The 16,304-nt window shown below is 40.7% G+C and overlaps 2 protein-coding genes across 2 annotated transcripts in view; both read left to right on the forward strand.

Annotated features, from left to right (window-relative positions):
* Positions 1–904: 904 nt before the first annotated feature.
* On the forward strand, positions 905–11,578 carry LOC137294866 (transmembrane protein 179B-like). The gene is made up of 5 exons (XM_067826010.1): positions 905–1,090; positions 7,117–7,310; positions 8,316–8,462; positions 8,646–8,733; positions 9,935–11,578. The coding sequence occupies exons 1-5, from the start codon at positions 986–988 to the stop codon at positions 10,064–10,066; spliced, it is 666 nt and encodes a 221-aa protein (XP_067682111.1). The 5' UTR covers positions 905–985; the 3' UTR covers positions 10,067–11,578.
* Positions 11,579–14,258: 2,680 nt separating this feature from the next.
* Positions 14,259–16,304, forward strand: part of LOC137294627 (uncharacterized) — a 28,854-nt gene continuing 26,808 nt past the window's right edge. The window contains exon 1 of the mRNA XM_067825686.1: positions 14,259–14,582. The gene's annotated coding sequence lies outside the window, so the exon portion shown is untranslated. The remainder of the gene's footprint in view (positions 14,583–16,304) is intronic.

The following is a 16,304-nucleotide window of genomic DNA, read 5'->3' on the forward strand; positions in this document are numbered from 1 at the left end:
ACGTGTATGTACAATAACAGTAATCCAGTAGAGGACAGTCTACGTGTATGTACAATAAGAGTATTGCAGTAGAGGACAGTCTACGTGTATGTACAATAACAGTAATCCAGTAGAGGACAGTCTACGTGTATGTATAATAAGAGTAATCCAGTAGAGGACAGTCTACGTGTATGTACAATAACAGTAATCCAGTAGAGGACAGTCTACGTGTATGTACAATAACAGTAATCCAGTAGAGGACAGTCTACGTGTATGTATAATAAGAGTAATCCAGTAGAGGACAGTCTACGTGTATGTATAATAACAGTAATGAAGTAGAGGACAGTCTACGTGTATGTATAATAACAGTAATCCAGTAGAGGACAGTCTACGTGTATGCGTGTACAATTACAGTTATGAAGTAGATGAGAGCCTACATGTATCTGGATGCAATCCAAGACAGCCTACATGTATGTATATTTGGGGTAGTCCAGTAGAGGACGGCCTATGTGTATGTATGATTACACTAATCCAGTAGAGGATATCCAATATGCATGTACAATTACTGTACGTAATCCAGTAGAGTAATTACAGTAACTCAGCAATTAAATCTTGTTAAATGTCTTTTAAAAATCTGTGTTTTGCATCTCCCACAGGCATTAGAACACAATGAAGTTAGTGCAAGGGTAGAGGCAGTACAATCTGTGACCACTGGTGCGTAAATTTGTTTACTTAAAACTTTAATCGTTATTCCCTGTAGTCATTAGTAGACGCCACCGTAAAAGCACTGAGCTGTTAATCCTAATCCGCTTATAGCTAATTAAAGTGTACACAAAATGAGAATAGACCCAATTACTGAAAGCCAGTCAAGAGTCATACTTCAACAGACACAGCAGCCAGGAAGTGAACCGCCCGTGACCTAGCGAGCTGTTTACTGTTTTCTCCCACAGAAAAGAGTTCCACCTGTACGCACACCCGGACACCTGCAGTGACTGTACCTCTTGGAATGCCGTGTATAACCTTAGACGTGCAGCTTCTCGTACAGACTTTCCTGTACGTCGCAAACATTGTGATTGGACTAGCAGTGGCCGTACCCCTCGGGATTACACTTGTAAGTATCTGTGCTCTCTTTGCAAACCACGCATATTATATTAGCATGTGGTATGCAACACTTGTCATAAGAATAACGCCCTTATAGCGACAATGCATTGTATGACGCCGACTAACTCCAACGAGAACCAGTAAACGACCTTTCAAAATCTAAGCAAATGATCGCAATATTTGCAACGTTTCATCTGAATGAACTCTTCATATTTCATGTTTAACGTTTCGTGACATGCTTCAATGTAAAGTCAAAGAAATGTAGGTCATACTCCATTAAATGTACAAGTCCAGCTACATATCCGCAACACTTGCATTGCGGATATCAATACAACCAAGACAAAACTGCTAGACTAAAAAATGGAGACACATGCTAGGGACTGGGGTCAGCAGGTCAGCCTTGCCTCCATCCCAGAGTTGAGTCATGCGTAACACAAGGTATAGTACATATCCGCCAAGGCGGGTATCGGTGTCACGTTGACCACCCTGAGGCCGGAGTAGTAGACAAACGGAAAAGGCGAACGGAAAATATATGTCTACGCAGTGCCGTGGTACTACGGTTCACTGTCTATCAGCTGTAAGATGTAAGATTTGGTTAACCTCTTCTTATCAACCTTGTATCTGTGACTCCGATATGATAAGGTTCAATAATTGTCGATGAAGACAGCTCTGTGCCATGATCGGTCGCGGAAGATACAACGTGGGTGAAACTTTATATACACGCCAGTTTGTATCTTCCAATAGATCATGCTTGCGAAGTAATAAGAATTACACTATCTTATCTGAATAAAAATAGGCAGGATTTCCTTACTGGCATGTTGTCGTCAACACATATATTTCACTCTTATTTAATTCATCCTAAAGACTGCCCAGGAAAACCGTTAAACCTGTTTCTCAATGTATTCAGTGAACCAAACATTTCATTTCAATTCTTTTGTTCTATAACAGAGAGAGGAAGGTTTTCACCACATGAAAATAATTAGAACTTAATCAGATGTTTTTGTACAAGCATTCGCCGACATTGAGACACGTGACTTGAAAGCAGTTAAGAATCTTTAAATTAATGTAAACGGATATATAACAATAGCCGGTGCACACATATATTCAAAATGAATATCTGGGCAGTCTCTGGCTTTCGGGAAAGGTATATGACTCCACAAATAGCCCAGAGCTCTGATGACAATTATGTGATATATGTTGTCCTTTTATTGGATACACTGTGAGTATTTAGATACTTACCTCACTCAGGGACGATATAAAACTTTAGCAACTACATGCTAAACCCACATCCTAAAAACTAACATTCAACCCAGTGTCAACTACTTGATATCTTACTGAACTCTTGATACTTAAACGTTCTGCGTGCTCCCTTCATGCATACATACGGACTAAGTCATGTTCAGACGCAAATAACTAAGGAAATCATACCCTCAGGGTTATCCATGACACTGACAGTTCAGAGCATCATGTTTCTGTTTACAAAGCACAATGGATATGTTCGTCGGTGAAAAATATCAAGGAGCATGTATTCCAGAATACTAATGCACGACACGGGGCGTATTTTCCATTACAACAGCCCTTAATAGGTGTAAACTAAGTAAACTGGAATTCAGCCTACACAACGCTCAATGTTGGAGGGTCCTACATGTCAGGTGTGTTTTGAATATGTGGTGAACAGGAAAAGAAGCAGTGACTGTGCTCTTGTCAAGAAACATAAAAGAGGTGCATTTTATTCTATTGTCCGGACGGAAATTAACGCCTCGTGCGGCAACGCCAGAAGCCCTGTTTGTCGCTTTGCGTTTTCTTCTTCATATACAGATTACTGTGAATTGTCACTGACAGACACAGTGTGGTATTTGTATTCGTCGATACAATGTATACACCATGTAGCTTGTACTGGAAGCTAATCTGTTCGCAACAGACGTACTTTAGCTCCAACTATAATTGGCCGAAATACCGATGGTTATATTCATAGAAGAAGAAATGTATTATAGCGTCTTGCGGTACATGACTGATTTGCGTATATGCATACAGGTGAAACTCGTAAGGCCTACTGGGGTCTATTAAACACAATTGTATTTAAATATATCATAAAAGCTTCGTGAATGCTAGAATGAAAAGTACATAACATCATTAAGAATACGCTCTTAAAATATCAGATAAAAGTGCTGTATAGCTTACGTTTAAACATACTTGTAAAAAGTGCAGCTACGAAATTCGATAAATCGTGGCACTATATGATAAATGTTGTTTAATTTGAACTGGATGAATAGCTGAAATTTGGGGGTGTGACGGAGGCGAGATTTACACGTGGGTTCTGAAATCAAAATATAAACTGCAGTCGATAAGAATATATCACAAGAATTACAATATTTACATATACGCTGATCTAATGGAGTTTGGGATTTCTTAAACCGACCAAGTTCCATTTCTAAGGGATGTGTGCTACGTCTAAATTTGGCTAAATAACGTCTATAGGCCTCTCATTTACAGCAGTTAGTGCTGAGAGAGGTTTCAAAAAGACGGTAATTCCCATTTGCACTTATATCATCCCAACATTGTTTAAGCCAGTTCAATTTTTTCTGTATTAATAACCTTACATTTCATAGAAATTATATTAGAAGTTAAAGACAACTGTAAATCCCGAAAACTTTTCCCGAGCATATAATCCCCTGACTTGGGCTTTGTTAAAGACCACCACTTAATGAGACATGTAGCCCTGTTATCGCCTGAAGAAGAATTCCTTCTCCAAAAGAGAGCAATTTCAATGCGTTGTTTTGTTAAATCAAAGACCCATTTCCCTTCCAAATGCCAAATTTGGAGTTCCCTTGACCACCCATAAAACCCTGCAATTTATATTTTGGATACAACTACACTCTTTGCAGACCCATGAGATAAAACCGACTTAACTAAATTATCGTACGATGTTGTAAAAAAGTCATAATTCATATCGTCCATAGACTAAAATGTACCAACAATAACATGTAATCCTCCACTAGCTGCCTTAGCAATAGCTTTGGTTGTATATTGCAAGTTTAAATGTGTTACCTCTGTAGTTTCCTCACCACATATAAAGCATTGGGACTAAGTTTATGGACATACAAGGGGCGGTGGGGTAGCCTAGTGGTTAAAGCGTTCGCTCGTACCGCCGAAGACCCGGGTTCGATTCCCCACATGGGTACAATGTGTGAGGCCCTTTTTTGGTGTCCCCCGCCCTGATATCGCTGGAATATTGCTAAAAGCGGCGTAAAACCAAACTCACTCACTATGGACATACAAAATCTTTCTTCTGTATAGGCGAAGTCAGATACATGCTAATATCTCTGTCGAGCAAGAGATGCCATCACTTGCTTGCCGACGACATTAGAATCTCATCTGCCCAACTTGTAGAATCGCATGTGAATTTAAAAGATGATTGTACAGATTTGTTGCGATAATGGACAATCCTTTCAGCATACGCTTAAGTTATAATTCATAAGGGGCCATCACATCAGTATTATTTGCACACACTAAAAGACCGACCTTTGCGTTAATTATTTTTATACCATCGTCCTGAACTGAATCATTGATGACAATCGAAAAGAGTGTTGGCAACAAAGCGCACCAATGTTTAACACCTCTATTAACCGCGAAACTATTTGCTATAATACCATTAACAAAATACACGCGAGCGATCGGTTATTTTCGTATAACGATAACGGTTACAAAATTTCACAATTTCAGAACTTTTCAATCGAAATATCCAAGACAGAAATTTGCAAAAACAGTGCCGCGCTCTTCTGCGAGTATGATATCAGATGACACCCTGTAGCAGTTTTCGATAGTTACAATATCAATAAACCAATGGGCGTTTATGGTTTAGATCTCTGCGATCTGTTGCAGATTGGTATTTCAATGCTGGTAACTCAAATGGTGTATCATATACCTACATATGTCGAACGCCCTTCGGGTCGGATCAGATCGGATCGCCATAGCCTGGGTGCTGCTGTACAAGACCCCGTTAGCGCTAAGGTGACCCAGTCTTATGCCTTAACATAGACTTACGATAGTCCTAGCGCTAAGGTTGTGATGTTGCGTGTCAGGTACTCCGGATCATGAGTTTTAGTCACAGGTTATGGTACAAAGTCTGTAAGAACAATGCCGTTAGCTTTCCTGCCACATTTAGATAACTCAACGTAACAGAACTGAAAATTCTGATTTGAAAAAATGTTCTTCATGTATTCCCGATCCCAGCAGTACACAAAAGATCACTGATAGACGAAGATGACACGGGGTTGTTGACAAAACTGAAAAGCCATTTACAAATTGTCAGTGTCAAGTGTAAAAGTCTTAACTAACGCATCCCTATTTCTTGTGAGTGACCGAGTTTAGTTTTATGTCGTTTCTAGCAATATTCCACAAACATCAAGGCGGGAGACACCAGAAATCGGCCTGGGAAATCGAACCCTGGTCTTCGGTGTTAACCACAAAGTTACTCCACTGCTCCTATTTATCGTGACATGAACACTCTGTGACAAGATAGTGTCTCTTGAATACTTGATCGCAGTTCTTTTTCCTGTGAGTTTCCGAAACAGGGGAAAGTTTCCTTGCGTTACAAAGCGTGAACACATTTTAACCATTGTAAACATGCAATATTCTCATCTATGCCTGCAACGAATCTAATGTATTACTGAATTTTAATTTGAAGTTTAAACATAAAAAGTACATAAATTAACGGCATTTATTATTTGTGTTCTGTATTAATTTTCTGACGAAACACGTTACAAAGTCATGGTGAAATACGGAAAACAAAATAGCTGCTGAACCGATATATGGTGAATCTGTTTTAATAGCTATATATAGTATGTGGACTCACCGTCTATCGAGGCGGTGGGGTAGTCCAGCGGTTAAAGCGTTCGCTCTTCCTGCTGTATTTTCCATTTCGGTTCCCTTTATCGGTGCAGTGTGTGAAGCCCGTTTCTCGTGACCTTCTATGAGATGTTGCTGCAGGAATGTTGCTCTGGCTAAAAGCGACGTAAAACTATACTCAGTCACCTACGTTCTGCTGCTCGTTAGTATTATGTGTTTGTGATCAAAGGAATACAATGCACTCTGTCCTAGTCGGACTCTGTCTGTCTCGGACTGCTGCACAAACCGGACTGAAGTTAGTGTCCCGACGTAATCCTCCGTTGTTGTCATAATGAAAAAACTCTCGGAATCTCATTATTTTGGATTTCGGACCAAAGTGTCAGCCAGAAAAAGTATAGTTACACATAAAAACATTGCTTTAGAATCCAGACTGAGCAGGAAGTCTGCTTGGCAAATAAACCTTGAATAAACAACCAGTTGATTGGTGTTCTTGAACCCTCTTTCATCAGATACGAGTGGTATCGTACATAAAACAAAGTGTTTAAATTGGCGGACACAAAACATATACAGTGGAAGCTGTTTAAACTGGCTCTCATCGGGACTGAAGAAATAGTTCGGTTTAGACAGCGTGCTGGATTGTAGAGCTGATGATAAATGTACAAGTCACTGGTAGGACTGAGACCGTATGCTGGAGTCGACAATTTGCCGGACTGGACAGATGCCGGTTCTGACAGCTTCCACTGTATACTCACACAGGCTAAAAATGAAACCCTCAAGAATACTGGAGGAGGATGTTTTCCATTGGGTATATCGCATACACCATACACATATGTTTGCTTTGGTTTGTTTGTTATTTGACCCCGTACTCAGCAATATTCCACCTATGTGGTGAAAGTCTGTAAATAAGCGAGTCTGTGTACCAGACAATCCAGAGGTCAACATCATGAACACTGATCTACGCAGATGGGATATGCTGACATGTGTCAACCAAGTTAGCTAGCCTAACCATCGGATACCGTTAGTCGCCTCTCACGACAAACATGGTTTACTGAAGATTAATTTTTATACAAGCAACAACACCACAGGAACTTAAAGTTGGTGATATATAAAATAAACATGCGATTATTACAGTGTGCCAGTTGCATATATTATTAATTATAAGTGTAACTTTCCAAATTAATATTTCAGGGTGATTTTAATGGACAATGTATTCTGTACGCGGACATACACTGGCACTCGTACATTCACGTTTCGTACATACCATCCAGCGTCGTCAACTGCAGGTTTAGCATCTACGTCAGCGTATGTCTGTGTGTACTGTATGGCATCGGGATGACCTTCTACCACGTGTACCTCCTGACAAGAAAAGATCCCATGATTGGGTAAGTAGGTGAGCGTGTGAGTTTTGTTTTACGCCACACTACAATATTCCAGCTATATGGAGGCGCTCTGTAAGTAATGGACTCTGGACCAGACAATCCATTAATCAACAGCACGAATATCGATCTACGCAACTGGGAACCGATGACGTGTGTCAACCAAGTCAGCAACCCCGTTAGTCGTCTCTTACTTCAAGCATGGACTAATGAAGGTCAATATTCTAACCAGGATGGGTGGGATCAGAATTTGGGATCAGAATAAACCCGACCATTCATATTCTGGAGGGTGGTGGTGAGGATCTGCCCCCAGAGCCTGTTGAATTTTTTCATATATTTTCTATGCAAAACAAATCATTTTTATGTCAAGTATGGTAACCGACATTGTCTCTTTTTTTTCTCAACAGCTTCAGGCATTAATATTTTTTTCAAGCATTTTGAGGAACAGTGTACATTTCTATCCCACCCCCAAACCCACTGCCCTCACCCCACAGCTGGTCCCGAATCAGAATATCAGTTCAATAAAATGCCCTTAATTATATTATCTCGTAGTTTTATTATGGGATTCAAACAAATCTTTATTATACGACCTACATACATATACGTAATGTATTTCAGAAAAGTGTCAATACCATAAAGTGTGCAGCATTCGTCTGGATTATTCTCTAAAAGATCTATTGATAGCATCCATCCACCCATCCTTACATCAATCCGTCAATCTTTTCAGGGGCCCAAGACGTTGATGATAACTCTCTGAGTGTTGTTGCAGATCAAAGATGTTGATATTAACCCTCAGAGTGTTGTTTCAGGTCAAAAAATGTTGATAGTGATCCTCTGAGTGTTGTTTCAGATCAAAGATGTTGATGATAACCCTCAGAGTGTTGTTTCAGGTCAAAAAATGTTGATAGTGATCCTCTGAGTGTTGTTTCAGATCAAAGATGCTGATGGTGATCCTCTGAGTGTTGTTTCAGGTCAAAGATGTTGATGATGACACTCTGAGTGTTGTTTCAGGTCAAAGATGTGGGTGTTCCCTTTCATCGTGGTGAATTCAGTCTTCGCCTTTGTGACGTTCATTTCCTCCTGTATCATCAGCGTTGGGTTCAAGACGTTCTGTGACGGTCTACTAAAGGGCAGAGAGAAAGGACACATTATGGAAAGGTCAGCATTGAAGCGCCCTTTTATGAAAATTGTGGGGAAAATAAAATCGTTTTATGAAACAAGTGATGTTCTACTAACCTCTTTGTACCTGTCCTTGTTATACGTGTTAAACGTGTATAACTAGCCATAACACAATATATAAACACTTTATATAAATCATGTCTGTGATGTTCATTATTTCAGCTGTGCCTATGGGGAGAGAGTCAAATGGAATGCCTATAAAGGAGACTACAGGACTCACAATTTCTACACGTACCTGACTGTAACACAGGTAATATTTTATCATAACGTACTGACTACTGTCATACAGGCTAGTTACTCTTATAATAATATTATGTGTTAATAATAATTGCTAATTATGCTCAAATTACACTCCACATTGCAGCACAAAATGCCCAGCCCGGGGTCGTCTAAAAATAGCACTACAACTGAGTCAAGTACGGGCTGTAAGAGTTTAAAAAAGCACTTTGAAATGTGCACTCAAATATATGAAAAGACTCGATTGTAAGCTCTGGACTCATTCGAAAGTCTAATTCGCTTAATGTTTGATACAATACCACCGCAGATTCAACAGACGATGGTTTGGGTAGCGACAATATGGATCTTATCAAATGTTTTCTGATTGGACAATCGAAAGGTTCGAATATATCAGTTTCAGCGCTCATAAGGTCGGCGTGACACAGCCAGGAGTTATGCTTGGCTTAACATTGCAAATAGAGTCATGGCTGAATCGAGAACATGATCAAATAGCACTTGATTTAATGAAAACGCTTAAATTGGTTGGTTTGTCTTGTCAAGACGCCTCGGTACCCAGCACGCCGGTCTAAATGACTCAAAAGATAGTAGTTTTACCCACTGAAATGGTTGAACAGTGACACCGCTGAAATAAGAAGTTAATGAAACGCCACATCAGGACGCCATCACACACTGCTCTAGGACACACACCGTTCTCCCATCAGGTCGAATAATAATATGGAAATGCCAAATGTCATGGTAGTTTGACACTTCATTAGGACACTTATCAAGTCACACAAGGGACCGCCTCCGTAATGTAATGGTTAGAACGTTCGCTCGGAGGGTAAGGTCGCGGGTTCGAATCCCGTCCGTTTCAAGACGTAAAGATATGGTATTGGTCCCTGTCTGGCACTCAGCATAATGTTTACAACAAGGACTGGTCGGCTCAGAGTCAGTAAAAGTGTCTGCGTGGGATGTTCAAGCTGAACTGCGGCATGGTATCTCAGTTTGCTATAAAACCAGCTTATGTCTGGGCTGGTACAAGCAGCCACGCATACACGCATGCTCGTCGTCATATTCTCAAGTACGACATTTCACTTCCTCTCACACGCAGAAATTCATCTGATGCGTTTTGGCGCGCAAAAATACCTTTGGAATGATACAGACAATTATAACTAAGATAACATTCTTACTAAACTTGAAAATGAACAGCGTGATGTTATTGTTTATTTTTTCAGATTGCAACATGGAGCACCTTCCTGGTCTGGGTACTTCTAATAATCCAAGGCATCATCAGATTTGTAAAGAACAGACGCTTGGCCAGTGCACTAGACCTTGGAAACTTTGCAGCTTCGGAACCATCAGCTTAACCATTATATTCCACAACAGTTTTATATTTTGTGGTTGTCTGAATCACATGAACAATTCTATTGACCTTGACCTTGACCTTGACCTCGCCCTAAGCACAGTCGGTCGGGACATGTTCATCCGTTTGGAGGTCATCTGGTGATGCGGTTGTAAATGTGGATCCAGTGATTTGGCTCTGGTTACCACTATCAACTTTGGTTGAATGCCGCATTCACATATTTCAGCTGAAGTACGGCGGACTGTAAATAAACCTGTCTAAACTAGACAATCCAATGATTGAGCTTTGCGTGCCGCTATCAGCACTCAAATATTTCAGCTAAAGGACGACGGACTGTAAATAAACCCGTCTAAACTAGACAATGATTGAGTTTTGCTTGCCGCTATTTGCTTGAGTTGAGGGCCGCACTCAAATATCCCACCTTAATGACAACAGACTGTACATGCTCATGTGACTGGTCTTTACTTGTTGGTATCAGTTTGGACTGAGGGCAGCACTCCGCTATATTCCAGCAATAACTATATTTGGGACGGTGAATTGAAAATAATTATGTCTGAACCCGGCAATCTATGCATGTGCAACTGAGGAACCAGTTCTCCGTCTCACGCGATTCAAGGCTTCGGTCCGCTTGGCACTACAAAATATTTTACGGAGCTTCAGTCCAAAGGAACTGCAAATTCGTTGTTTGAACATGTTGTATTCAGCAGTGAGTTTAGTTTTACGCCGCACTCTGGACCAGACAATCCAATGATCAACAACATGAGCATCGATCTGCTCAATGGGGAACCGATGACATGTGTCAGCAAAGTCAGCGAGCCTGATCACCCGATCCCGTTAGTCGCCTCTTACGACAAGCATAGGCTCCTTTTGTGGCAAGCATGGGTTGCTGAAGACCTATTCTACCCCGGGACCTTCACGGGATGTATTCAGTAAAGGGATTGGGCACAAGGTATTCAGCTCTCCCGACCATTACATAGCAAAACTTCAAGACATATTACACATGCATTAATACGCGTACTAAATGCAATGAATTTATGGACGTTTATTATTTAATTAATTAATTTGATCGATGCTTTGCACATTAATATTTTATACCCACGAAGATCGGGGTATGAACTGATCTTCAGTAACTCATGCTTGTCGTCTAACGGGATCGGGTGGCCAGACTCGCTGACATGTTTGATACCTGTTATCGTATCCCCGTTGCGCAGATCGATGGTCATGTTGTTGATCCCTGGATTGTCTGGTCCAGACTCCATTACTTACGGAGTGCCTCCATATAGCTGGAATATTGCTGAATGCAGCGTCAAACTAAATTCGTTCACTCATTCATTTATATTTTATGCATTCGTATTTCTAGATATTTGATTTCATGTTATCAAAGTTTATACGAATTACTTGTTGATTTTATACCACATACGAATTATTTCATAGTGTGAAATTGTATACACCCATGTTTCGACTTGTAAATAGGCCCATGGACTGTCAGAATTGTGAATAAAACAATATTCCCCGCGTTATTGTAATGTCAAGTTCATACTATATACGATATTCCAGAAATATCGCTGCGGAGGGACACCGGAAATGGGCGTCATATATTGTGCCCGTGTTGGGAATCGAACCCGAGACTTTGGCGAGACCAGCAAACGCTGCAAGAACTGGGCTACCCCATCTTCCCTAAAATGGGATAATGGGATAAGTCATATTGCTTGATCTAGCACCACCTCCCAAACTCCCAACTCCTATCCCGAGTTGACCACAGCCTTGCAAATAGCCGAGCCTCATCTTTGGACAAGCATGGGCTCTGGAGATCAAGTCTTACCCGGGCCTTCGAGGGTTATCCTCACGGAATCCTCTGTTCAGAGTGAGGTGAGTGAGATTGTTGGTGAGTGAGTGACAAATATCGCATGAACATAGAATTGTGAAAATCGATCCCCACGTGGCATAATCAACAACATATATAGTCACCCTACACTGTCCGTTCAGTATGAGAGTAGCTTTTTACGGAGCCCACCTTTCAATTTTGATCAAGAAAATGCTAAGATTGGACGAAAGGAAACAAAATGCTGTATTTGCATTATCGGGCGAGGTAAGAGGTCCTTATGGTTTACATTTTCTTCCATAGTCTGAACTCTTTCCTCTGACTTACAACCGTCGATATAATATTTATCCAGATTTGTTAAAAGATATGCAAGTGTGTTAGATAGATTTAAAGAAACGTTCGTAAAATTTGTCTAGTCAGTAAATATACGGGAGCATCATTATCAGCATCCGAGAATATCATTAAATGGTCTTGTGCTGAGCGTTAGGGTGCCTGACAACTGATTAAATATGAGTGTATGTCCCCGTGTTCTAGTTTGTAAGTCGAATACATTAAGCTGCCAAATTCATCACAGAACTGACGATTAATTCCTCTTTCCACACCACACCCGTGAAGATCCAGATTAGAACTGATCTTCAGTAACCCATACTTGTCGCAAGAAACGACTAACGGATCGGGGGTGGTACCAGGAGAATATATGGTTTTAGTACCATCGGTAACACTATAACCGTAGTTATAGTGTCATATTTTACCCGTGACGAATCGGATATGAATTGATCTTCAGGAACCCACGTCTGTTGTAAGAAGCGACTAAACGGATCGGGTGGACAGGCTCGCTCACTTGGTTGACACATGTCATCGGTTCCCAAATGCTCAGATCGATGCTCATGCTGTTGATCACTGGATTGTCTGGTCCAGACTCGATTATTTACAGATCACCGCCATATAGCTGGAGTATTGCGGCGTACAACTGAACTCACTCACTCACTCACTACAATGATATATATAATATTTTTTTTAAATAATCCTAAGTAAGACCGGCACCAGCTGCGATATGCTTCACGGAAACTGGTATAAACTGGACACTCTCCTGTGCACTGAACAGTACAGGTGGTATGCCAACCAACTAATAAAACAACCAGCTATGCAAGACCAGATCTTTTTTCTCCACCGCTCTATTACGTGTATTTGCACACCGATTGCATGGTGTTCGCACCAATGATCACTGGTTTGGCTGATTCGAAATACTTTTTACAGCCACCACCATCAAGCTATAACCAGATACATCTGGATACAATACTTCTGATACGGTTGTAAACTGATACTGAAGCCCATTCCTGGTGTAACCCGCCATCATGTTGCTGTAATATTACTAAAAGTGGCGTATATCATACTCAGTCACAGTAAACTGATGTACTATACTTCTCTACCCATTCGTCCAGAGGAAGGTTTTATTCAGTAAAGCCACTTTAGGCCCATAACACAGGCAAATGGCATTCTACCAAATACTAGATACTAACAATCCAGCTTTCTGTTTTAAAACAACATGGGCTAACTGCTACTCCAGCTAAATTATTTCCACTGAAAGTGCTTCAACTATGACAAGGCGATAGCCCACAAGTTAAAGCGTTCGCTCTTCAAGCACAAAACTTATTCGATTCTCAACATGGTCGAAATTTGTGAAATCTAATCTTCCGAACAGCGACACTGTACTATTGATATCAATTTCGTAAAAGGAATAATACACACTCGCCGCGGACCTATCTTTGAGAGTTAGTATCTTATCAAACATACCTTTCCGCCTTTTGTACTTCAAATACAAACTCTCCAAAATACATAAACAGTTATTAAATGTTGGTTTTAACTTATGGGACAATCACGACAGCAGTTCACATACCGCAAAAGCTAATGGTTCAGATAATCGGTGATTGTGTGTGATAAAGAGGAGTGATATTGAGTGTTTGTGTGAGGGCCATTAACGATTTATTGATTAAATATCCCATACCCCCTGACAATTTGACTGAGTGTACCCACGTGTTTCGGAATACAAACACCCCCCGAACAGGTAGCAACAGATACCACCCGTTATAACGCCCGACCGGCTTCGCTATATCAACCAACTACATGCTACGGCTGTCAAACATGTAGTCTCGACATAACGCTTTTAAAAACTGGTACTGCTGCAAACTTATATTTTCACGGAGAGTGCAAATTGCTATTTATATTTCATTATAAGGTTAAATATATTTCCTGATAGTTTTGCTGATTCGTAATCATGATCGCGTTATATCGATGGAGGGAGATCGATCACTCTTAACAATCAAGTGATCGGTGGAGTCGGGTATTCCAGAATCAGCGACATAGCGGGGAGGCCCAGTAAATGTAAGTATAAACACTTTAAACATGTCCGTTCTTTGCGGGTGTCGTTTTACAGAACATAATTATCCTCCGACCCCAAAGCATGTTACGTTAAAAGTCTAAAGCCAGGGCTGTAATTCCTGTCTCTCAGTTGAAGTCACGTTCGTTGAACGCGGTGCATATGGATGTCATGTGACCAAGGGTTTGGTGTATAGAATATATCGCTCGTGTCAACATAAAGTTGTGAGGGGACAGCTTACCCCATACAGGTTATAGCGTCGTCACCAGATACCTGGCTGAAATTACCGTTACAACACATCGACTGTGTAAACTTGCTCACGTAAGTATACTGTTTGTGAATTATTTAACATGATTTCCACTTTCGAGGATTCACGTCTATGGTTTTTCCTTATCTGATGTATCAATATCGTATATAACAACTGCAGTCTAAGTTAAGGAACGTAGACTATACACACGTTAACTGCCGTATGAAGTTCTAGTAGATTGTGGATTGATACAGGTAACATTGTCGATAGCGAGGTGTTACATTGATTGAATGAGAAATTGAAACATCTATCAAGTCAGAGGCAGGTTTGAATAAAACATATTGGAATAGTTTGCTATTTTAAACGTTTCTGGCTATTACATTTTAGTACAATGCCGAACAAATGGGTACCACTCATGTTTGAAGGTAGCCATAAAAGAATAGTAATGTGATGGTGGTGAACAGATTATTTTATTTGTCGCTATTATGTCTGTTACATTGCAATGTTAAAGTAACTGTTTTCGGCGTGTGAATGTTTTGACAAAGTGTGTAATGTTGGTCAATCCAATTTCCAAATGTGTACTTTCTTCTGTCCGGCAGTTTTCACTCACTTTGTCATACAGGGGTCAATATATGTTCTAAGCTATGCCCTACTTCCAGCTTTACTAAATAGTTGTGAGAGATTCAATCTATCTCTCAACCAAACCATAACGTTGGCTTATAGCTACCAATCTCCCCCAGAACCAGCATATCGACTCAGATTGTCAAAAGCCAGTCTACCAGTCTATTCATAATCTAGTCAAAGCAATTAATTATATGACTTGTCTGTTTATCATCCAGAAAATCGTGGTTTAAAAGATATCATTCATGGGCCTACAAATAGGCCCTTGTATATCTAATACTCCAAGACACTATAGACCTGAAAATGTGACCCGACCTTTGCCCTAGAGGTGCCAAATGTCACCGGACAGGTAGAACCATGGTGTCCATGACTATACCCATAATGAATGGTCATTCGTAGGGTTGATCACTCTAGGCACGAATAGCGGCGTGATATGGGTCACTTCCAACCCTTTTCTCAAAGATTTCCAAGAACGAAGGTCTATATATTTGATCTATTTCCTTATAGATGGTGTAGAACATGGCCTATGTCACGCAAGCTTAGCACTACCCGTCTACCGTGTGCACTATTGTTAGGGCGTTTGGAGTTAGAAACGTATGCTATAACCCCATGTTAATACATTTTGTATAATGCACCCCTTGTGGCTAGCAATTCTCGTACATTTACACCGTTACTCCATAGCAATTATGCAACCAGCGCATTTCATTCAACACGGCATGAAAGCCTAGCGGTTTGCACGTCACGCCGAACGCCCGGGTTCTATTCCCCACATGGGCACAATGTGTGAAGCCCATCTCTGGTGTACTCCTCTGTGATATTGCTGGAATATTGATAAAACGACGTAAAACCCTACTCACTACGTTTGTAAGAAATGCTTATCACGAACTGGCGGATAATACGAACCACCTTTTTCATAGCCCCGACCACTTTCTGTATGTATTAGCAGAAATACATATATGGCACTACGGTTATAAGGATGCCCTTGAGTTCGCTGTAACCACAGTGGTGAGAGGAGGTGAAACGAAGTTTAATGTTCAGTTCAAAATTAGTTGAATTACGTGCATCTGCATGTACTGGTCATGTCCTATGACAGTTATATAACGCTAGGCTAGCGACATACCACGTTGTACTTCAATCCCACTCAGGCGGTTTGACCTCTGGCTGTCTGATAGTTG

The sequence above is a fragment of the Haliotis asinina genome, chromosome 8 (genome assembly GCF_037392515.1).
Source record: "Haliotis asinina isolate JCU_RB_2024 chromosome 8, JCU_Hal_asi_v2, whole genome shotgun sequence".
In the NCBI taxonomy this organism is placed as follows: Eukaryota; Metazoa; Mollusca; class Gastropoda; order Lepetellida; family Haliotidae; genus Haliotis; species Haliotis asinina.